The sequence below is a fragment of the Leptonotus elevatus genome, chromosome 2 (genome assembly GCF_054856555.1).
Source record: "Leptonotus elevatus isolate MCC_2025b chromosome 2, RoL_Lele_1.0, whole genome shotgun sequence".
Lineage (NCBI taxonomy): Eukaryota > Metazoa > Chordata > Actinopteri > Syngnathiformes > Syngnathidae > Leptonotus > Leptonotus elevatus.
Genome location: NC_141240.1, coordinates 11,293,077 through 11,319,120, shown reverse-complemented (window position 1 = coordinate 11,319,120; position 26,044 = coordinate 11,293,077). Strand labels below are relative to the sequence as shown.

At 39.2% G+C, this 26,044-nt stretch overlaps 1 protein-coding gene across 1 annotated transcript in view; it reads right to left on the bottom strand.

Annotated features, from left to right (window-relative positions):
- LOC147178414 (cadherin-4-like) overlaps positions 1-26,044 on the bottom strand; it is a 243,814-nt gene that overhangs the window by 83,714 nt on the left and 134,056 nt on the right. Inside the window, exon 4 of the mRNA XM_086068548.1 lies at positions 538-764. Coding sequence (XP_085924674.1) covers positions 538-764 — 227 coding nt within the window. The remainder of the gene's footprint in view (positions 1-537; positions 765-26,044) is intronic.

Genomic DNA, 26,044 nt, shown 5'->3' with positions numbered 1-26,044 from the left:
GCATTTTATCGTCAAGAAAATTTGGGTAGGGTTGACTCTTCCTTCACTCAACACAACGTTGCTTCTTTTTGTGTCCGCCAACAGCGCGGGCTTCAGGTCACTTCATAATTAGCAAATACAAACAGTAAACATATTAAGCAAAAAAACTGATTTCAGTTAAACAGCCCCTTAGCTGGAAGTGGGAGGTGACGCTTTTGGGGCATTTCAAGCTTGGCGACAGTTGTTGCCTGTCCTCTGACAGCAGTTGATTAGAAGAGGACATGTCAAGGGCCTGTGGGGTACCCAAGGCATAGGATGATTTCAGCTTATGACTGAGGGCAATCACACGCTCCCCTTGTGGCAGCATGATTCTATTACTTTTAACCATGTGCTACTCCACTTCCTTCTCAATCTCTCTGACTTCCTCAAACCCCAAGGAGTGTTGACCTGATTCATGGCTGTTACCATCACCGCTAGTAGGAATGTAATATGAGGTTGAATCAGTGTCTGATAATTAAAAATTGAAGTGAAGTGTGCTTTTTTGTTATTGTGACTTACCTCATTCTCATTTCGTTGAGGTGAAGGGGGTTCTATCAGTGCCAGCTGGATCACAGTCTTCCAGACATGAGAATGCGGACCACTTGCTGTTAGTTTAAACTGGACTGGCTCATCCAAGGTAGCTCTCTCTCCCTGAGCAAACACAGACCCATCTGTCCTCACACTAAAGTTGGGATCGCTGCTCTCGAAAACCACTTCTTTGTTCCCCATGCAGTCATCAAACGTTACTGTAGAAGAGAGGAAGAACATTAAAGACATGTTTTCTTTAAGCAGCTGATGGATAAAAAACGCATGCACACATACAAACACACAAAGTTTTGGAATACACTATTGCAATGTGAGATTTGGCTCAAATCCATATCTATGATTATTTAGGTCAAGCTTTCACAAGAATAAAACTCTTGACACTGTCAATGCATTTTTGCCCCCCCCAACAGTCCAAGTATTATGAAAAGAAGTCAGTTGTGGGCAACCTAAGAACTGTGCGTGCTAGATTGACGCTATTTAGGAAAAAGTGATTCATCAAATAACCACATTAAGTTATACCTATATCACTTATCATGCCTACAGGCACCTTAGTATTTCAAAAATTCAAAGGTCAAAATTGAAATACATGTAACCGTTTCAGCCAGAGATAACCTTAAATTGTCCCTAACTAGATTTGACACACGCTTGATGCTTTTTTTTCTTCTGTTGTTGCCTTTGACGACTAATGAGAGCACGTTAGTCACTGTCAGTTTGTATTTATCAAAGCAGCTTCAATTGTTTATTAGTGTATAACTTCCAAGTTAAAATTAGGTATGTATGTTTGTATGTATGTACGTACGTATGTATGTATGTACGTATGTATGTATGTACGTTTGTATGTATGTATGTATTTATGTACGTATAACCTCAAATATGTAATATCAGGGCCCCAGGCTGCCCCTAAATGGTGTTGTTTTGAGACATTGCAAATCAAGTTTGCATCTATCAGCACCTGTTTGAAAAATAAATGTGCTGATTAAAAATAATAATAATAATAATTCTTGAATATTTTTGTTGCTGAAAAATTTATACTCGACGCTTCGGCCCATTTGTCAGTATAGTGAACATGAGTGGACTTACAGCGTGCGCCCATAAAATTTTAGGTAGTGCTTTTAAACCACCACAATGTCTACCCCCCACCGCCATCCCCCAGGATAAAGAACATTTCAACTTTCTCCGCCGCGACTATAAAGAGTATAATTTTTCAATAAAATTGCTCATATGTACACCTCTGTGGGGAGCTAACACTCCTTGTGTACTCTGGACAATGAGAACACCACTGCCACCTACTGCAGTGGATGTGCAATTGCACTTTATTCAAGGGCAAAGTTAAAGTACCACTGATTGTCACACAAAACTAAGTGGGGTAACATTTATTCTGTACAAATATATGAGTTTACAAGGTTCTTAATAAATAATAATTTGCTGATAAATTAATTGAAACTGGATAATTGGATAATTTTCCCCGGTATGTCATGGCACACAAGTCTACCATGACACCATATTTAGGAATGATTGCACTATCCCACTTTGCTTTTCCCACTAAATAGATAAACATATGTTTGTCATACAGCCGACATTTTTCTTTCTCTATGGGAAAATACGTTTTACACATGCTCAGAATGACATATTTAATCATTTAGGAAGAAAGAAAAACAAGTTGCTGGGATGAAATGAAAGGGTTGAATTAACATGCTGCCTGACACATTCAAGCTTTCTTGCTCGATGCACACACTATTGATTCAAAACAGTGCCCAGATGCGGTAAATGAGCTTGAAATACAAAAGGAATAAGACTCATCCACCCACTCCTACTTCTTTAACTGTAATACGATTTATGCACTGTATATTAAATTGCAGTTATACAAAAACTGCTTTCATTTCAGTATATTATCTGTATGATCTGCAATGAAATTAACACCGTTCAAGCAAAGCTGAGTCGGAGACAAGTGCTCACTATGCTCGCCGATCCTTGCTCCTTTCCTGCCTCAAGGCACCCTATTCTCTCTCGGGGATTTGAATGTCTAGACACATTGCATGAAACCCTCAGCTGAAGGCTGTCACTGTTGTCTTTTTACATAGTCTTCTCACGTCTGTCAGACAGCAGAAACAAAGCTTCCGTTGCAAGTAGTCCACCCGACTTTTTGATTTCTTGGGCACTCAATATGACTGTGCGCATCCTGTGTCACTATCCTTTCCTTTCAGAGCAGAGGAGCAGAAATCCAGAGGGAGACGACATCCTGTCCACTCGGTAAAAAAGGCCTGTGTCCTGAATTAAACGGGAGGGGACATAACATGTTTGACGAATAACGACAAGAGGCAAAATGCACTCTCGTCCTCATCTAACTTTGTAAGGTTGATATTATGAAGTCAGTGTTACTATCCTCCAATTGTTGGGCCATCACTCTTAAGATTGCAAAGAGATTCACCAATGGTACAACATTTGTGAAATCAAAACAAAAACACACAAATAAACAAAAAGGAAAATCGCAGTTCGTCAGTCATAACATAATTTACCCTATCACAAGTGAATTAATTGCAAGTATTTCAAATCAATGGACACTTTCCGCTGTCAATATGTAACTATGGCTGCAGGAATGCCATCAGACTGAAAAAACGGTAAATGTGAAATGTGTAATTGGCGTATTTAATAATTTTGTTTTCAAGATTGAAATGGCATTAAAAGTGCATCAAAGGTTTTTACTTTTCAAAGACGAGGACCTGCGGTACACCACTATGTTCAACATAAACTCGCTTTTGAGTTTTAATTCGTGCTGTCAGGCAATTAAGAATTAATCTAATTAATCACACAATTTTACATAATAAATCGAGATGAATCAAATGTTTCTACTTCTACTATTACTTGAGTAAAATCTTGACATTAACATAAAATCATTTATTAGGATTCAATTTAGATTCAAAGACTGTTCCAATAGCTTTCTTTGAACCTTGAATACAATTCTTCTGTAAAATACAAAAAGAAAAAGATCGAAATAGATTCAGCTTCACAGACATATTTATTATTTACTTCTCATAGAAACAATTCTTAAACTCACAGGTTTAGTTCTGCCCACGAGCACAAAACTGCTGCCGCGTTGATTTGTGAGGCCCCGTGGAGGCAACTTGAGCAAGATGATTTTGCTCGGAGATGATACGCTAAAGACCTACAACGAATATGCTATTTGAATTTGGCTTTGCAAATAATGGGTTGATGATTCCAACAAGCATCAAGCAAGTAAAAAAGTAACACCACCTCTAGTCTGTATTTGTCCATCTACGCGGCAGTTTTCCACTTAAGTTTAGAATTGTGTTAACTGAGTTCATTACTTGTAATGCTTTAAATCATTTAAATTAATCTACAAACTTTGCCCTAATTGTAACACATTTCTCATGTTACCAGAAGTTAACCTGCCATATGCCCTCAAACACAGAAAGAGAGTCAATTGGGAAGGGGTAATTCCTTCATTTTGTATGACTGGTGAAAAAAGAACTATTGTTACATATTCTGAAATTCTTGTTGAAAACAGTAAACCCAAATAAACAGTGACTAAACAATGCATCAAATCATTTAGTTTTTTCTGTCAACTTGTATTGCACCATCCAGTACACGTGGATAGGCAATCAACTACAATAATGTTTTATGTTATGATTTGTAGCATGGCAAATAGGTTGGTTGAATAGGATTTGAGTCATAATTTTGTTCCTAAAACGTTCGCACAGTTAGTTATAGGTTTGAACCTAGGCTCCAGCTTTTTTCGTGGAGGTTGGCATGCTTTCCCCATGCTTGCGTGAGTTTTCTGCAGGTACTTGGGTTTACTCTAACATAAAAAAAAAAATACACGGTTCTAAGGTTTATTGGAGACCAGAGGCGATTCTAGGATCAGAGGTTTAGGGGTGCTATAAAGACATTTAGGAGTGTTTGGGTACTACAACGGGGGGTATGTGATAGGTAGCTTGTCGTGGTTTGGGGTTACTTTCCGCTCCAAAAATTGCATGGGAAGTCAGTGAGTAAACCGAATCTTATAAAAGCTATGCAAAGGAGAAAAGGACTTAAAATATAAACATATTCCAACCCTAAATTATTGAGAAGGGTACTCTTTTTGATATAACAGCTCCTCGCCATACGCATTGACAATATGCATGTTTCTGGAGTAAACCAGCTCCCACAGTTTACAGTGAGAATTAACAAAAATGGACCTTGGACTTGTTTTTTTAAAATGTATTTTAAATGAAAGATACAACATATAAAATATATTAACAGACATTAACTTAATACAGAATGATTGTTTTTTGACTATACTTCTCCGTACTATGTTATAAAAAACATATCACATACACGTCAAAAAAAGAAATATGCTTGAATCTACAAAATAATAATAATGCATGTACAAGTCTGTGAATGGGTGAAGTACAGACGCATAAAAAACATTTGAACAAAACAAATTGACTTCAGCACTGTTTGTGTCTGCGTTTTTACATTTTGTCTTCAATACAAATACTTCAAAATGGAGCTTTTGTTTGCTGAAAAACAATCTTATGTCCATGACCTACTCCATGATGCTATTTACTCTGCAGACACACACACACCACGCACGCACGCACGCACGCACGCACGCACGCACGCACGCCGCACACGTTATAGTAAGCTAGCCAATAGCAGCACACTTGTTTTCCTCATTAGCATGTAGCAACATGATTGAGGAGCTAAAAAGCAGACTAGTAATGAAATAATGTGTTGGTGTTGAGTGGTAGAAGGGAAGACACTTTCCACATATCCTGGTAAAAGACACTTTCACTCAACCAGAGAGACAGACCCTGTGACTGGACTGAGGAGGACGATGCGCTCCACTCGTCTGCTTTTAAGCAGGGGAGGGGGAGGGGTCGAGGGGGATCAAACCATTTTAAATCAAATGGGGGGTGTACTGTATTTTTGTTGTTTAAATGTTACTTTCAAACTCTATGGTTTTATATATATATATATTATAGCTATACGTTTCTAGCTTGTTAAAAAGAACACACAGTAAAAATATATCTATATACTCTAAAAATTTGGGGGTGCTATTGTTCAGTTTGGGGGTCCTTCAAAAATGGCCTGTTGGAGACTCTTAACCCCTGGGGTATACGACTGCGTAAATGACCGCCACACATCATGTGATTTACGCCAAGCAGAGCGCCGTAGCTCGTGGCCGGGTGCTGCGCGTACGTCACACATTATTGTACGCCGTAGATGGTTCGGCGTAGCATCACTCGTAATTGGTCCGTTAAGTCGCTTGCTGTGATGGCTTTCCCCGTATATTTTTCGTGAAAGCAAAAATGTTTTTGTAAATGTGTTTTGGCGTGGTTATGGCAGACAGTAACCATTACAAATTGGCATTAACTAATTGTTACTATCTTGTTGCTTGGCCAGATCACTTCTCAAAAGTTACAATAAGTATTTGTATGAGACATTATAAAGACAAATGGCAGCAGCCAACTCTTTTTTCTTCTTCGCTTTGTTCCTTTTTCCGAAAACGAAAAAGGACCTCCAGAATCGCCATAAAATGCAGAGGAATCATCCTAGCCAATACCAGCCGTAGCGACACCCCCGATCCCGCACAAGTATACAGAGACTTTTAGGTGTCATTAGAAGTGAATATGAGTGAATAGTTGTTGTACATGCCTTGCGATTGGCTGGCAACCAGTTCAAGTTTATTTCTCGCGACCCTAGTGAGGATATAAAATATGGATGTGATGAATGGATTTTGTTTTGTCATAACATGAAAATTCAGGATATACAAAAGGAGACCTTGTGAATAGTAAGAAATAACACTGCAACATGACATAGTAGGAATGGTCAAGTTCAACACACTGTGAAAGTGCAACTTTTAACAAAGGTGACATGAACGTCATGCACCTGTCCACCCACAAAAAGGAGAAAACCAGCAACAATAACCTGTTTTGCACCAATTAAAGAGAGAAAGAATGCCAAGATTCCTGCATCAATACAAAAAGACCTCCAGTAGCTCCTCAGGTCGATGCTGCTAAAAGAGGCCTTACATGTATGAGACAACAGAGCAGAGAAGCCCAACGGCACTGCGCTGCTCCTAAACAGCATCCAAGGAAAAGTGCCCACGTTGTGCATTGATCTAGTGCCTCCATGTTCAAGCAGCCAGCCAGTCACATCCCAAAAATACCGAAAATACTGTAGCATAAAGCATCACAAGAAGGAAATTGGAGTTGTTGTTTTTTTAATCAACAAGTGTGTTTATTGCACTAAAAAACAAAACAAAAAACTAAACCTTCTCATTATATTGATTGTGGCAGTGTTCCACACACAAACAGTTTGATTGCAAAACCTACTCATCTGATGTCTATCAATTGAGCGCTAGATTCTGTTTTTTTTCTTTTTATATCTTTGAGTACCACAATATTTCAAAGAATCAAGGCCGATATTATTTGAGTGTTTTTATTTTTGTACATACTCTAAAGTTACCCAATTTACGACACTGCTTTTTCCAGTTATTCCCAGTAATGACCAATCACCACCTCTAAACATCTCCTTTGCTGAGAAAAAAACAACACAGTTAAACAATCTGAAAGGAGCTCTACAGCAACCGAACTGAGAGCATGGGTGGAGTTTTCTCGCTTTTGCTATTTTGATGGATTAGTGCAGAGGGTGTTTGCCTCACTGTGCATCGTTGTGGGATGGAACACAGCTCCCAACTTATTCTATTTAAATTAGCTGAAGGCCATGCAAGAGGTCATCACAAAAGTGCATTAACAGTAATGTGGATGGGCAGTTGGAAACCGCCTTCTACCTGATCATGTATCCATGTGCGACCCTCCCCGCGCCACCATCACCCATAGTTGTGGCGCACAGTCAGGGTCAAAATGGATTGATCCACTATTTGGGTCAATCTAACCCAACACTCTAACCCGATTTTTGGGGATGTTAGAAGAAAGAAGAAAAAAACCGACCCAATTTTTTGGGTTGCTTTCTGCAAAAAACGCCCCCAATTTTTTTAGGTTGTTTTTAGTATTGTTCCGATACTGGTATCGGCAGAGGCGCCGATACTGCATTAAAACAGTGGTATCGGTGAGTACTAACAAGTAACATGCCGATACCATTCATTCTGACGCTAATATAGGACTTTAGATGCAGCATCTTGTGTCTTGCTCATGCACGACATTCACTGATGTGTGACATGTTCACTGCATGCCGAGCTAAGATATCCTATTGGCCCTTGCTCTGAACCAATGGTAGGACAGCCTAGGTATCTGTATGGTATCGGCATCGGCCGATACTGCAAAGCTGGGTATGGGAATCGGTACCGGGGGGCAAAAAACAGTATCGGAACAACATCATTTATACAAAATGACCCCATTTTTTGAGTTGTTTTGAGCAAAATGCACCAAATTTTGGGTTGTTTTATAGAAAATGACCAATTTTTGGGATCAAATTGACCCAAGTTATGGATTTTTTACCAAATTGGGTTATTTTTTACCTAACTGTTATTAGAGTTGTATGTGGGCAATTGGACATGTGTGCATGCATGCAAAAGAATTGTAGCGTCCCCAACAAAAGATTCAGAAGTAATTCCAACCCAGAGACTGGGAGGGCAATGAATGGATGCATCCTGGTGCTGGCATTCTGGCTCATGGAAGTCTTGCCACACCGGGCTGGTTATGGCTGCTCAGATGGCTGTTAAAACAGGTTAACTGGGCCAGGTTCCTGAGAGATCCAAGCAGATGGGTAGTGAGAATGAGATGAGAGACCAAGAGAGAGCAAACAAATATATAACGATATAATACAAAAATGGGAAGGGGTAGGTTGATGGAGCGTACAGAGATGGAAATAGAGGATGGGATGAAGAGACGGATGCAAAAAATAAGTATGGCTGATGATTATAGTTACCACAGGGAGAGTGCAGTCTAATCAGAGTAGACACTCTACATTGAGATTGACCCTCTGTGAGAGAGTATACATAGCCAAGTTCACTGTTCATTACCATGACTACGAGGGAGGAGAAACATCTGTATGAAGAAAGGACATTCAAGCATAATTGTTAGATGCCCAACAGAGATATATGGATCGTATCTCTCCATTCCTGTGTATGCAATTGACTAAGTTTACATGCAAGCAAACCCTTTTAAAACCCAACTATTGGCAATATTCAGGTTTTGTAAGGTCATGTAAACAGGCGCAATAACCCGAATATGCTCATATTCGGGGTTTTAAAAATCCGTATAAGAATAAGTTTGTGCTTCTGGCGTGTAACCCACCGGAAATACTTAAGCAACAAACATGACGCTTGCAGCAAAGAACCACACTTCTGGAGCGAGGAGCAAACCCGACTACTTTATTTAGCGTGGTGAGTGACATAAAAATGTCTTTTATTGAACGTATAGTAAGTTAAAAGCGGAAATGACGTTATTTATGTAAGTACGTTGTCTGAACGGGTTATTCCAATCGAGCACAAATAAGCAATCATGTAAACGGGAGTAACTCTTTCCACAACGCATGTATTCGTGTTACCTCGAATGTTTCCGAAACCGGAATACTGACCTTAACCTTAATATTGACTGCATGTAGTCAATGTTTCAATTACAATTGGGTCATAGACAGTTGACTTATGGTTTGACCAGAGACCAAAATTTTAATACAGAAGCTAAGCAAAATGAAGTACAGGATTTATTCCTAAAAACAATATTTAATATTTGTATAAATCACAGTAACATTTCGAATATTTGGAACATTAAGTGTTTCAGTGCTTAAATATAGAAACGAAAAAAAAAAATATGGCACCTTTTTTTTTCTCATTATCATTTAAACGGGACAGTGCGTGTTAGTGATTGCATTGAAAAGCACTGAACATAAAAGTGAAAGAAAAATTGTACCCAGGGTTGGAGAATCCAGGTCCAAAAAGTAAAAACCCTGTCACAGATTGGCTTTAGCCACAGGTGCTTCTACTCAACTAGCAGGTAAACAAGCTTGGCTCCACCTGTTGAATAGAAGCACATGTGGCTAAAGCCAAACCGTTTCAGCCAAACCAAGACTACCAATAATGCATTCTGAATCTTTCAATTCAATGTTTTCTTCTTTGAGTCTGCAGTTTTGTATGTTTGTGATAAGATACAAAAAAAAGAACACATTCTCAGATAGAAATAAGGAGAAATCGAGTCCTTTGGACATTAAAAACTGGCCTTAGTGGTAATTAGTAGAGACGGTAGAGATGAAAGAATGGGATTTGGCAGGATATATTCACTTTCATGAAGAGAAAAGCCCCTTTTGGAAAAGAAAAAGAGATATCAACGGAATGAAAAGAAGGCGCTAACTTCATGAACTTTTTATTTGCAAAAACTGTTTGGACAGCACAAAGTTCTGCAGTGTAGAGCGACGCATATTTCACATATAAGTAGTCAACCCACTTAGCCTCACAAAAACAATGTGTCTGTTTCTCATTGAATTCTCTGGATCAATTGTCTACAAACACAGTGATGGGCATAAATATGAACAGTATACATTAAAAATGGCCCACATCCTGTATGATACAGCAATGTCAGAACCCCGGCAGCCAGGTTTTTGATACAGTCTGACCAAGCGCACTTAACACAGAAAAGAGCACTATACTGAGGTCAGTGTGTGTGCGTGCGATACAAACTGCTCATTGTTGATGGTGGCAGCAATGCTTATAGTTAAATGAGACGAGCAAAGATCAGAGAGAGGTGACGGCAGTTTTTGCGAGAGTACAGTTAACTTTAAGTGAGACTGTTGTTGTCAGCACTTTGCACCAAGTCAAGCTCTGAACATTTTGGCTTAGCTTTCACACATTCTAATTCCACTAACCTTGTTCAGACAACCCTCCAGAGTAGCCTCAAGGTTGTGGAAAAATATCCAACTACATTTGAAATGTTTTCTCTCTCTAAAATCGACCAGTACAGGTCCGTTCAGAGTGCTCCCTCTGTGACCACTTCACTGCTATATACTGCAGCTGTTATTACTTTAGGAAAAACATGAAATAGTGACATATTTTATATACACTGTACGGTATACAAAAAGCTTTGTAAAGGCCATACAAACAAAAGGCTTTAAGTTTTGTTCTTTTTCCCCCAGTGTTTGCCTGTAAGCACAAAATATGGTTGGTGTAAACAAAAATAAACATTTTCATAACATTTTTATCAAGCTTGCCCAAGGAAGCAAACAGCATCAAATTGCTTTTCTCAACTGCTGGAGGAAACACAGTCTGTGTTTCTGCAATCTAATCAACATCTCTCGATCAAAACTTTTCAAAAGGTTCTGTTTTTCCTATTATAGGGGTCAAGGCATAAACCAGAGGAAACCCTCTAGCTGTTAAATTGTGGGAAACACATGTAATTACAAAATCTCAATGGAGGATACAGATCATATTTTTTAGTGGTAAAAATGATATAATCTCTTTTGCCTGAAAAGAAGAGTGATCTGTCAAATCTGGGGGATGATGGGAAACTGCGATGGCTGCAATGTGCAATTGGTGGCTGTGTGTGAGCATGTGACATGGACTGGAACTGTTATTATTGAAAAAAAACAAAAAACTAATGAAATTGGCCTGGACAAGAATGATGATAAACTTTTAACAAATAATTTTGTTGCACAACCACCGTCAATGCAATCTGTAATTTTCTGTAACTGATTGAAAACTGCTGCGGCTGTCTCAGTAAGACCAAGGCTTGGGTAGTTTATGAGGCTAATTTACTGTGTTTTGAATCTGCAGGTACACTGAAACCTCAATACTATGAAGGCTCTCTGGAGACAAATGTGCCGCCCACACACAGAAAACTCACTGTCAGTATATAGATAGCATTCACATGACGTCATGTACCCCCCACAGAACGGACAAAGGAGTGTCCGGAGACTTGGAAAGAATTGTAAAGAGAAATCGAAAGGATTTCCAACTAACAAAGTCTACCAAAGTTTGTTCTAACCATCTAAGGTATGTGTCATTGTAAGATGGTTAAAAATATATTTTTTTACCATAATGTGATTGTGATATATGTGAGCCGCTAGCCGTGGCTAGCTGTGGCTAAAGATAGATGTAGTGGTCAAGATGTTTGATTATTGAGATTTCTCCAAATACCGTCTTTAGGGTCTTTAGTTTCCTTTCCCAACAGCCCAAAAGTTGAAATTGTTGTTAAATTGTACGAAAACAAGTGATAAGTCAACAATGTTGTTGTTGCTAGCGCTAGTAGCTAGCGCGGTCAGGGAACTAGCTAACTTGGTTTCAAAATAACCCGAGATTCTTCGCCTCAAATTCACAAATGATAAATGCACATATTAAACAATAGAACCACAGCTGAGTCCGCTGGAAAGTTGACCCACCAGAAGGGCCCGACTGCCGATCCTGTGACGTCATTGAATACTATCTATAAGTTCTTCAACTGACAAAGACCGAAAACATACAGCCAAATACATCCAAGAATGGTTAAGGACAAAGGCCTTTAAAGTTTAGTGAATGGCAATGACAAACACTCTTTCAAACAAGTATAACATTGACATATGTTTTTCATTTTAATTCCTGTAAGATTTAAAAAAAAATGTCCAACCTACTGTGGTACTGTGATTTGAGGTCAGCTGAGCATATGTGCCTCCAGGTTATCATACAAAAATGATTGCGTAGGTGTTGTTAAATAAGAACATAGTGTCATCACGCAAACTAAAGGAGGAACATTAGTCACAGATGATTACTAACATTTTCCTGAGGGCATTTATATGCCATCTTGTGTATCTGCATGGCATTTGTTTATAACGTTAGTGTCAAGCCAGTTGCACCTCAAAGCTTGCCGATAATAACATGGTAATACCCAAATAATGACCAAGAGGTTAGTATACACGTTTATGATCACAAATGGGTTGTACAGTCCAAATCTGTTTCCAGTGGCTGTAAATTGTGTAGCACATGATTGCTTTGAAGCTGATAAGGTACACACTGATATGGCAGTGCTGTCAGGCACCACCTACACGTCAACAACACCCTTAAAGACGCTTTAACACACATCGGCTCTTGCTCATAGAGCCAGCACACAGCCAGAATTACAGAAGTGGGTGGGTAAAGGGGGCTTGTTGAGAAAAGGCTCTCTTGTGTGCAAACACAAACGGATGTGTAACGTCATGGCAAATCCTCCTGCGCACATGGGTCAATATGGGTGCTTTGTAAACAATACATATATCATTTGTCAGCCATGTGGCGCTAACCTTCATTGTCGCTAATTGTTGTGTAATCTAGGAGAAAGCCCTGGAGCCAGCCCTCTTTGAGAAACTGCCACATGTGGTGTTTAGCCTGTCTGAGTTAAGGCCAAGTGTGACTGGAAGGGTATTTGAGTAAGAGGTATACGCATCAATATGCACCTGTGCGCCACTAAGAATTGTATGTGTGTGTGTTTTCTCCAGCCTGCCTTGTACAAAGGAAATAAATTAGCAGAGCTAGCAGGTTGCTCTGACAAGTCCTGTTAATGAGAACATCCTCAAGAGCCTTTTTGGACTACGGGAGAGAAACCAGAGGCTGTGATCATCTGTTCAGCCTCAAAAGATGGCATAGAGGGAGGCAGGCTGAAAAACAGCACAACGACTGCACAATTAGACCACACCATCTGCAGCATTGGCGCAAACGTATAATTGGAAGTGGGAAAAACAAGAACAAAGTTAATATAATGTTAAAAGGGATGTAGAAGAGATGAGAGTCGTTTAGGCGGTTAGTTGCCAAATATATAACATATTAGCCAATGAAACATATACGAGTACGACACATCATACATATTTTTATTGTTAGATGTAAAGCAACAACAGAAAAAGTTATCAATACAAAAGTGTGTATCAGAGAGTCACACAAACTGGATCTTTGCAAATGAAGCAAAATGCTTTGATTCACCGGTAACTAAAACAGAGGTAAATGTACACCAAATTATTGACCATTTGCACCGACGTCACGTGATCACGTGACTGCCCTATGACGGACGGCAGAAGGAAATGGTTGTTGAATGGAAGTTGATGTGACCCGGAGCGACTTAGTGACTTAGCGACTGCTATTTTGCAAATTAAAAGTTATTATTGCGCATAGAACCGAAGTTCGCCTGTCAGTCGAAGTTGCACATTTAGTCGGGACTCATAGAGTGCGATATTTACTTTAGTTGGAGATTGCTTACCAAGTTAATCAAATCGCCGACTTTGCCGGAATCCACAGCGCACGGCCTATATCATTCTGTAGTCAATGCAGTCTCTTTTCTTTACACCGGGGCTGATTCAAAAGCTTGTCGCTGGCTGAGTCTCTGGGACGAGATGCTACGCTCACACCCGGGGGACAATATACCTCGTATTGCAAAGGTAAAACTTGTTTATCATGCTAACTGACTTATTTTTACATAGTCCATTCTATATTGAAACGCTGTGATGATGTTATGTTACTATGTTTACTAGCATGGAACAAATCGTATTGTAGTGGCGAGCTATGCAGTAATTTCATGAATATGGCTCCAGAGTGAAAAACTCCAAGCACAAAGACGAAATCCCCCATTACAGTCAAATGCACTTCATAGTTTTGAAGAAGGTGCATTTTAAAACTAAGCTGTGTGTTCGTGCAGAGTGGACGCTAACTATCTGGCTCGTTAATGTGATTTGAAACACGCAATTCGACACCTCTGTTACAATCTTTGTTAGAGTGTACGTTTATTAGTAAAATGTATGAACATTTATCTACTAATTACAACTTGTATCTACTAATTACAACATTTATCTACTTACCTCGCAAAAAATGATCGCTGCAAATCCGTGAATACTTTGTGAGATGCCAGTCCTTTCTGTTGATTGTTGCAATCAATCGACGTCTTTTGTCTTCATTAGTAGGTATGCGATAAAAAGCAACATTTGGTTGACTCCTTTGTCTGTCTGTTCAACCGACCACAAAGCAAGATATGACCATTTTATAAGATAATGGATTAGATAAAGGACTTTACGCAGGCAAGTGGCTCTTTTGCCGTCCAGCGTCCCGTAGGGGGCGTTCCCATGAGGGCTGTGACGTCACGTGCAAAAGGTCAGTAATGAAATAGCATGTATGCTAGTTAGAATTGACACGTCTTTAATAAACAGAAACCAAGTAGATGTGTTTTGAAATGCATCGGGAGCTTTACAGAGGAGCATTACCATGATTCATCTCCACAAAACTGCAAAAGCTTCAGATAATCGCTTCAGCTAATCCTTGCACGCTTTGGGCAAACAAGCATGGAGAGAGTGAAGGAGTGTTTTTTTTTTCTTTCTTGGGCGGATGAACTAGGTGATGGTGCCAGCGTGAGTGCAACACGGTCAGGCTTGGCTCTGATTGTATGGCCATCATATTTACACAGCTTGCATGTGGAACACAATGCAAATATGAGCCCTACACAGCAACATCACCAGTGTTAGAATAACACTGAGAGTGTTAAATCTAACACTAGAAAAGTGTTTATATGTATGTACAATGAGTGTAAATCGTACACTTTTCAAAGTCTTACTTTTTTCAAACTTAACCAGTGTTACTCCAACACTGTATAGTGCTAAAAATTTACACTGGTAAACACTGAATAGTGTTGGAAGTACTCTACACTAGTGTCAGTGTTAAAAATGTAACTCAAACTATACTTTACTCTGGTAAATGGTACTTCACCAATGTAGCTTTTTTTCCTCCTTACAAGGCCCTCAGAGCGCTTTAAATTTGACTACTGATGACACAGCATCAGGAGCAACGTGGTGGTCAATGATACTTTGACATCAGTCACACTGGCCTGGGATCGAACCCAGGATCTAACTCTACCACTGAGCCACACTGCCCCAACAACGTCAACAACAACAACAACTGTATGTATCGCTATTGAAATGTCGACAGCACACTGGAAAGTTGGAAAGTTTCACCTTCACCGGAAATGAGGGTGTGGTCAATTTAACACTCAATGTAGAACTATTCATGCCACAACCAACATCCACCCCAACACTCAAGGAAATTTACTTATCCTAACGATGTTAAAATAACACCGCTTACTGCATATTTGATCAAACACTGGAAATTTAACACTGGGTGATTTGCTGTGTACTGATTCAATTAAAATAGATATAAAATAAATACATAAATAAATCACGCAAATTGCAAACACTAATGTAATTCTTAGTTAAGTCGACATTAATGTGACAAAAGTCAAGTTGACGTCGACTAGTCACTGATGGTGTTGAAATTTCATTTAAAGAGGCAAAACTTAGTAATAATCTATATTTACAGACAATGGACAGCCCATACACCAAATTCACGTAGAACAGGGTTCACCAATTCCGGTCCTCGAGGTCCGGAGCTCATCAGCATGCCTGACAACGATCCTGATCTTTAGTATCCGGTGTGTTGGTAGGCGGAAACATCTAAAACCTGCAGGACTCTGGACCTCAAGGACCGGAATTGGTGAACCCTGACGTAGAACATCCACGTTAGAACACTCAAGTATCCCTGTGACTCGCCTGCTGTTGCATGATGGTATTTGGTATTTTCAGTCACAGAAAATAAAATAATAATCCTCTCCCTTGGCGTGCTTGTCACTTGCCCAAACTGGGAAACCTGTCTTTGTTCTGTTCTCATCCCAGCATATCTGCGTCGTGAGAATTTGCAGGGTTTGCAAATAATCACTGTCCTCTTTGTTTGCGGCTTTCCTTCCATTTGAGGCTGGCTTTTTTACCTCTTTCCTGGTCCTCCCTCACTTACCTACCAACGTTGCACATTCTGATCACAATTTAAATCAGTTAAGGTGATTAATAAAATTCAACGCACTCATCTGTTGCTCCAAGCACCTCTGAAGCCCCCGCCTCATGATATAATATGTATCGTTAAGAGAATTAAAATAACACAATGGATAGATAGATAGATAGATAGATAGATAGATAGATAGATAGATAGATAGATAGATAGATAGATAGATAGATAAATCCTGGCTTCATCATACCATACTCCTTCTTGAACCCCAAAGCAGAATCTATATTCAAGCATGTCCATCATTATCTGTCACATCTTTGACACAATCACTGCCTCTCACGCGAAGCATTCCCTGGTTGCAAGGCTTCACCGGAGCTTCTTCTATTCTTGGACTTTGCGTGCCAAAAGCAGAGTGAAAGCACATTTTACACAAAGACTGACACCTTGCTGGGACATGGCCAATAGACACGGCCACAGGATCACCTCATTAGCATCGGAAGGTGCTACGCTTCGTGACAAGTGAGACTTGACTGCACTGCTCACGCGAAATAATGAGCAAATATAACCTCGAATGGCTAAATATAGGTAACTACACTCTCAGGAGAGAAGGGAGCTGCGTTTATAAATCGTGAAGCAGTAACTGAACCTTTTCAAAGTTTGGTTGCAAAGTGGAATTGCATAAAGTAAACAGTAGGGTTTAAGAGGAGGAAGTGATAGTTGAACAGTGTTTGATGAGAGCTTTTTAGCCTGTAGCTATGGAGCATTAGGCACAGATGAGCCACAGTCAGCTACCACGCTGTTAATGCGGAACCCATTAAAACGGCACAATGAGTTATGATTGCCATTAAAGAGCAAATGATTCAGACTTCACAGCTGGATTCAAAAGGGCTGTGACTGCTGCACACTGTCCTGTTTTTTTGGTTCCTGCGCTCACAATGGGGAATGGTGACAATCATATGCCATGCTATACCTAATCTGTCGAGTGCATACACTCAGAAGTTGATATTTGACAAGCAAATGCATTGTTGAGGATGTGGTTTTCAGTACAGTATTTGTTATTTTCAAGTTATTTTAGTGACCAAGTCAGGTTTTTCTTTCTTTACGGAGGGTACCAACAATCTGTTCGTGTGTGTATATATTACACCAGTGTTTCTCAAATGGGGGTGCGTGTACCCCTGGGGGTACGTGAAGGCACTCCAGGTGGTACGTGAGATTTTAAAAGAACAATTAAAACGTAGCATCCATGCAAATATGCTTAATTACAAATGTATGCAAATAAGTTAGACCAATCATCCATCCATCCATCCATTTTCTTAACCGCTTGTCCTCAAAAGGGTCGCAGGGGTACTGGAGCCTATCCCAGCTGGCTTCGGGCAGTAGGCGGGGTACACCCTGAACTGGTAGCCAGCCAATCGCAGGACACATAGACAAACTACCATCCACACTCACACTCACACCTATGGACAACTTGGAGGGCTCAATTAACCTGCCATGCATGTCTTTGGAATGTGGGAGGAAACCGGAGTACCCGGAGAAAACCCACGCAAGCACGGGGAGAACATGCAAACTCCACCCAGGAAGGCCGAAGCCCGGACTCGATCTTACGTGCTCTGCACTGGGAAGCGGACGTGCTAACCAGTCAGCCAACGTGCCGCCCTTAGACCAATCAGTAAAATGTTATTCAACTTCATTGTCCTAAAAAGTCTCCCCATAGCAGAATGGTTTGACCCAGCCTGTCATATTCCACCTAGCATCATCTGTCAATCATTTCAAAACTTTATAATTAAGATGTATTAAAGTTATTTATTTTTGAGAACAGGTCTTAACTATGGTCCCAAAGGAGACCAGTTAATGGTGATGTTTTTTGTGTGCACAAATCTATAATGAATTTAATTCTCTCTTTATTTTTCTAGTAACACCTTTTTTATTTCCAAAAAGTTCAAGATTACCGAAATGCAGTTCCAAAATGTAATAAATCAGAAAATGACGGCACAGCACTCTATTTCAAGTCTTTTGTCAACCAAAAATGTTTTGTGCTGATTAGGAGGAACTTGGCTGAAAAAAATATTTCACGGAGGGTACATCACTGAAAAAAGGTTGAGAACACCATTAACTGAAATTGTTAGCTCCAAGTTTTTCTGAAAGGAATCACTGACTATTGTCTTGTTAATGTGGCTTTGGCTACTAGGACTAGTGGAGAGCTATATCATCATTGACGTCAACATAGAAAGACATGATCTATTTTACTTGCCAAAGCTAAGAGGATAACCATAAAATGAATAACAGAAGGTGCCAATGCCATTTTTTTTATGAGGGAAAGGTAATGAAAAAGAGGCCAGTATAAGCTAATGTTAACATTTATATTAATAAGCTAACATTAATAAGAATGCATTGCTCATGATGTAACAGACCTCAACCACCTCTCTCCATCTAGGAGACACAACAAACTGTGAGCAATAACAGCAAAGCAAAAAGTTACCGTCCAAGAATCTCTAATGAGATGTATTTCGGGTGGGAGGCAACTGTTCAGTTGTTTGAATATGCAGACCGCAGTGAGATGGCCTCGACTGATAGAGAGATAATAGAGACAGCAACATTGCGTGATCGGGCAGCTTTGGGAACTCTGCGGTGTTGTCCAAATGAAAACATCAAAGTAACAATCATTACTAATTATCACTTCTGTTTAACATGAGACAAACATTTCAACTATGAATATGAAGTGGTCTGCATGGGTTAGATTGAGTCTCATTTATTTTAGGTCCTGCTGGAGTGTGATTTGCGGTTGCTGATGTCCATGCTGTGCGGCGGATACCAGGCAGATGCTTTGTTACGACCAAACCAGCGAGGACAACACTTAATAGTACATACTCACAACTGGAAAGCATTGGAAGAAAAGGCGGGGGAAGAAAACTTAAAAGCTTGGAGATAAAATTTGCATGGAAAAACAGATAATTGGATGTGTAACGACAGAGCACAATAACAATAACAGCGGGAATGAAAATGCCGACATCAGATGAGATGAGCACATTGTGCCACTCTTTGGGTGATTCAAGCATTTATTAGATGATGGAGTCATATTTTTCATAATGTGAGCTTCACATTGTATGCTAAACTAAAAAAATCTGAGTTTCATCAAGTCGATAGCGAACTGATAAATAGCACGGTAAGAGAGTAAAGTCTGTTGCTGCTTCATTAGACAGCTCATTAAGGAAATGTTTTCCAACAACACTATTTGTGTCACTCAATCTCACTTGTAAAGCTGAAGGCTTAGGGTCAGTAAGGGCCATCATTAGTTCCGTTACATTATTTTTTTTGGAGTGGCTTGAATCAGTGACCCGCTCTTAGGGTCAGACAGCCTCAGGTCACATTTTGCATGCGTGACCTCCTCTCGTCTGAGATTCACTGTACATTTGCATTGTCTTGATGCAGTAAATTGCTGGTTTTACTTCTCTTGACCCTTGCTAGCAAACTCCTGACACTATAATTGGAGCCTAGTCAAATATGTCAGCAATTGTACCGGTGCCCTGTTTTCACAATTAAAAGAAAAGACACATCTCAGATATTCCTTCTGGATGGCTCACAACAAGTGATTAAACCAATTGTGGGCTGGGAACACATTTGTTTTAGAATTGGCAATGGGAAAGAAATGACATTTGGCGGAGGTAAAAGATTTGTTTTAATGTCTACCATCCTGTCTTGTTGTCATGCTGTAAATACCCATACTGTTCTTACAAAAATGTTGACAACACTCTTGCAACATGTTCTTGCATCAGCTAGTCATGAATTCCTTAACAGTAATGTTCACCGGATGTGTTAGTCTACAGTGGCTCCCCCCTCTCTGTCAATTACGCTAACTTAGCCTGACAGTGCATCTCTCCTGTCTGGGACTCACTTGTATGCCAGGATGTGTTCTGCCACCGAGACAAAGAGAAGAGTAGTTCCCTTGATAAACGCCCAAAGAGATTAATAACAGCAAGCTTGGCTCAGACAGATAGCATAATAACTCACAATTATAATCATCATGAAGGGATGATTTATTTTGTGTCTGTTCAAGAGCAAGACATTACTTTTATCTTGGTGTATTTAATTCAATGTAAGAGAATGTAGAGGACATTTGCCGACATGTTGCATGCATGGATCTTTCTGGATTTGGTTTGTTCAGTCTATGCTTCATTCTTGTCTTCTTTATACTGTTTGCCACACAAATACAATTGATGCAATTAGATATTGGACTGATCAGTACATTCTATAATGAATAACCCACATGGGATTTTTTTTTGGGGGGGGGGCTAAAATGGAGTCAAGGCCTTTCACTTATATTCAAGTAAATTAAGTTATAAGCTTGGTCACAGAACAAAATTAAATCAAGTGAGGTTACCACTGTATTGGTTTTGAATTGTATTATTATTATTATCATCATTATTTTTCTTATTTATTATCATGAATATTATTACTGTATTTTGGAATTTTCGTACACAGGTGCAGTTACAAATAGGCGTTTGCGCCGTTGTGGGACTGGACACAGCTGACTTCACTCCCAGCTTTTGACTCCCTTTAAATTCAGTGCAGGCGAGTCACACAGTCTACATGGAGAAAACAATTCCCGAACACAGTAACACGGTAAACTAGACTCCACCCGGCACAAAAATGAAGATGCAGCAGTTTTTACTGATTGAAACGCTAAATTACATACTGCGCAAATTTGATATTGAAGAAACAGCTACAACATCATTTGCCCAAAATGGTTACTTGTGTCCACAATTGCCATGGCAGCTCCAAATTGTCTAAAAAGATGCCTTCCTTGCCCATATAAAAATCTTAAGCAAAATAGTTCTTCCTTTGTCTTATTGTCTTAAAGCAATACAGTATGTGACTTTGCCTTTGGCTACTCTTGGGATGGATTCTCTCTGAGGGCTTGTAGACGCTTGACAATTCAGAATAAAGCTGTCATTGGCAAACCTGCAGGACATTGCGGCACACCAGAGGATTGAGTCAAACTTGTCCAAAGAGAGGCTGATGAATTAAGAATGAGCTCGCACAAGGGTTTAAAGGGCCCACGAGTAAGTGTAGACCGCTAGAAGGGATTCAAGTATTGCAGGGAAGTGTGGGAGATTTAAAGATGCAGATGATTTCATTCTCCTCATTTGTGATTGGATAATGATTATTTTATGCCAAGAGTCAATGAGCGTGAGATGCAGCGGAAAACGTAAAACAAGCAGACTGGCGTGGTATGTCAGAGGGTTACTGTGCCGAGTGCAATCCAATGGAGGAAGTATTGCGCCAAGATTCAGTGTGAAAAGCTGAGAGTTGAATGAGAATGATTACTCCCGCAGTCCAGTCCAGGTAACCCTATTATAGCTTGATTTTTGGAGGCGAGATGTAAAGAGAGAACAGTAGCATAAAAGTACAGTGCTGCCCATCACAAAAGGCATGCACTCATTTAAAATAGCAACAGGAGGCCAAAGAGGTAAAACTGCACAATTTCTCACAGCACCCTGGAAAATTTGCCCCACGGGAATCACTGATGTATGATGCAAATGCTCCTATGTTCTGTAATTTGTATTCCACTGTATTTGTTATGATCACTATTACCGCCCAAAGGGAATTCCGCACATCAAAGAAAGACTTAACATAATTAACTTTCTTTGACATGAGTATTTCTCATAATTTTTGATTCATCAGGTGTATGCACAAAATATGCACCAGAAGGCAAAACAGATGTAAAGATCATTTTAATGATGTAGTGGAATCACATATGCTGGAAGACTGAAAACTGAAATCAGTTACATTCTAAAAACAGTTGGGTCAAAAACTGTGGGTAAAAATTTTACCAATTCTCTACTTGGGTCAATTTGAGTCAAGAAATTGGTCTTTTACAACGAAATGAAAACAACTCATAAATATTGGTCTGATCCTTTACTTGGGTCAAAAAATTGGGTCATTTTGTATAAAACAACCCAGAAGGATGATAGGTCAATTTTTGATCCATAATTGGGTTTCTTTTGACCCAACTGTTTTTAGAGTGTACAGTACATCATCTATGCATCAGTTTGGTATTTGCTTTCTTGGACATCTTCTAATGTATACTGTATCGCTGGTAACATTTACATTGTTCTGACTTTGTTGCATAAAAACGTAAAGTTTGGCAAAGAGGATGACGATGGCTTTTGCAGCATGTTTTACCACCAACATTCAAAATTAATGGTGTTCTCCATATAGTTCAATTAAACAAAATTAACTCTGAAAATCTTCACAAACAAAGGTTCTTCTTGAAAGATTTTTTTAAAAAAGGATATAAAATTGCAATATTATAACATAATTTTTTTAATGGTCAAGTCGCAATTGCTTGGTAAGCCCTTTATTAATAGTAAAACTAAAGTTAAAAAGGCACCGTCACTGTTTTGGTGTCCTTTGTGATTTTGATGAGATGGCACATATACGTTGTGCATCTTATATCGTAATATCATTGAAGTAGACAAACATTTGCACCTTTTTTTGTTTTGTTTGAAAGAGATAATGCAACCATCTGCTGCTTATCTTCAAAGATAGGTAAGCAGATGGACGTTAAATGACACAGTCTGTTCGCCTTCAATTATGTGATGTGACTGGAGATTAAATGAGGAGATGCACTCTCATTCATCCCTGAATTGTCCTTGCGCTGCATCTCAGGGGCCAAAAGAATCATGGGCACCACTAGAACAATTAAGTCTGCTTCCAGATGCTATCGAAGCTGCACAGTAAACACGAGTAGATTAGGACGGGGCTCCAGGAAGTGGAATGAATCACAGTCTAGGTCCGATAAAGACACTCTTGTCTCCTTATCCTTCACAGATAAAAGCAGCAACACTTCTGCATATCACACTTTGTTTACTAGCTTTACTGTTGATAAAAGCCAAAATGTAAACTTTATCAACCCATCCATGTTTGCTTTTAAGACTATTCTTGTGTTTGAGTATATCTAGTAAAAAAAAAAAATATCTTAGTAGACGCAAATGAGCTGAGAGACAGCTGATTTGAGGTCGTGGCAGTCCAGAGGTGCAACAACTAGCGCTTCAAAACTTTCATAGCTCATCCTGTCAGATTAACAATCTGACAGGCTTGACTCAGCTCTGAAACTACAAATGTCCACTTTAATTTTATTCTCGACTCGTGATGGATTTGATGAAACATGATCTTGCCTGCCAACTAGACTGAAAAAGAGGCTTGATTTGAATTACAAATTCATTACAAGTTGATTACAGAAAAATCATTAAATTGTTTTTAAACTATTTTCTAAACTCTAAATGTGGACGGGAAGCAACATTAAAACACAAAAAATAAACATTTAATCGATCCTAATTCTACTTGAAAGTATCACAGTCCTATGCTCAGACCCACACTGATATCTAGACCAGTGTGTTACTTAAAGCTGCATTAAGGAAGTTTAAATGTTAAAATTACAGATTTTTACACATCTATATGCAGAAGCAATGCCCCAATGTGTAGAACAAGCCCTAACGTGTTTACAATAACTGCGTCGATAAGTCTATAAAGCTCTTCTAAATAGAGGCATTTGGGGCAAAGAATGTGATGTCATGCGCACTCCCGTCTCTTGGTAGTTTCCAATTCTATTTTTTTTCACTTTCGCGTTGTTGTTTTAATTTATTTTTTGTACGCTTTAAATGTATTGCTGGAATGCTCAAGAAATAAAATTAATTTAATAAAAACAAAAGTTTCCACTTCTGCACCATAACGTGTAGAAGAAGTGCTCACCCTGAGACACTTGGGATGAACAACACAACTGCAAGCTCTTACATTGATGAGTACGGAATCTGCCGGGAGTAAAGGAAAGGACGCGTTCGAGCACAGCTGGAACTCCGCAAAAAAGAAGCAACAACAAGTTTTATCCAGCGCGACAAAACGAGCCAAAATATAGTCGCGGCCAACAAGCTACTACTAGCCGGTTCTGTGGAGACAAATAAAAAGGGGCGATCCATCCACGTTTGCTGGCAGCATTCTTGTGAGACGTCACAGTGTTGTTCGCAACTTCAGCGTCTTTCCAGTCAACTGTTTATATAAACAGAACAGACACACGTTTCCAATGCATTCAAGAATACGTTTTGAATAAAGACTTCATTTTTAGTTGCTTGATTTGAAGTATTATGTAGAACAAATTAATTCAAACTGTATTGTGTATTTGAACTACAGTATCATGGCCTAAAATATTACTAGATAAAAATAAATTCCTTGCAAGCAACTGCACTTTATCACGGTATAAAATTTGATTATCTGTGCAAGCAATTTATTCAGAATTGCTCTATCATTGTCTTATCTTTATTTTTCTATCATTCTATCAGTTGAAGTCATCTTTGCTAGTCTGTAAATAGTGGCCTCTTGCCAGAAGAGTTCGTGCTCTTACAGGCCTGCGCGGCTCACGCACGAGCATCATGGCGGCTTGCATTTACACTTTAGGCCAGAGGTGGCAGTCGTGTGTAAAAAGTTTCAAACTTGATTAATGCAGCTTTAAATCATCTTGCAGCGAGACTAATGATCTTCACAGTTGTTTTTACTTCTGTCTAAAGAAAAAAAACCTGCATGTGCTCAAGTACATCAAAAAAGGCTTCTAGCTGTCTCATTCTTTCAATCCCACTATTAGTCTGAGAAAATAATAAAATAATAAAATGGTAAAAAAAAATAAAAAAAATAAAAAGGAGAGGTGTGATAATATATCACTTTTAATTATTGTTGCCGGAAAATCTATTCACAAGATGAATCAAATTAAGCTTGTAACATGAAACACAAAGCTTAGCTTGTTATGCAATGTGCTCTTTTAGAAATGATAAACATATTCTTGTAACCCTCAAGAGCTAAAAAGTTGAGGTAACTGGCAAATCTGACATAAATGCCTGGCACAACTCTTTATTAACTACATTATGTTAATTAATTTCCAACATGTCCTATTCTAGTTTGAGATATCTTGAATGGTTGTTGCATTTTTACAACTAGGTTGGGTAAAAAGGGGTGACAAAACAAGAGTGCTGATGTCCAGCAGTTTATATCAAGACTATCAAACCAACAGGTCAGTTATAAAATATTAAGATGTGTCATGAAAAATTTGTCACAGTCCATCAAACTCAGCGATCAAACAAGGGTTGATAAATCACTTGAAACATTTACAACTGCTATCATTCAGTTAATTAAATTTCATTTCTAAGTGAAAAGCAGCCCATTTAAATCCTGCTTATGGATGTGCTTTCATTTTTCACTTTGGACTCATGAAAACTGAAACATGTTTGGGAAAATGTTGCACAGCTCTAAATCAATGCATAGCATTCATAATATAAAAAAAAATGATAAAATCTCTGACAAATTGTCAATGCCAATCAAAATCTACTCTTCATTGGCTCAAAAAACACCTCTACTCCACATTTAACAGTCATTTTCTGTGAACTCTTTTTGAGATATCGTCTTCACCGGCAAACTAACAATAGTGAACACACAATCTCCCCGGTGGAGGTAAACGCATTAGCTGAACCATGACATCCCGGATGTGCACATCTTGCTCTCCTCTCAGACATCAACATCATGAATGGACTAATGTTCCAGTGGCGTTGTGAAGAGGTGCTTGGTGTGCCGTATAATGGTCCCGTGTACGACTGCACGGGGAGCTCTATGCACTTGCGGACCCATGAACTGTCATTCTTTATTGAAGATGACGTGTACTCTTAGCGCACAACAGCGAAGGCTTTTTCCCCTGCACCGTTGCTTTTAAACGCACCACTGGGAGCG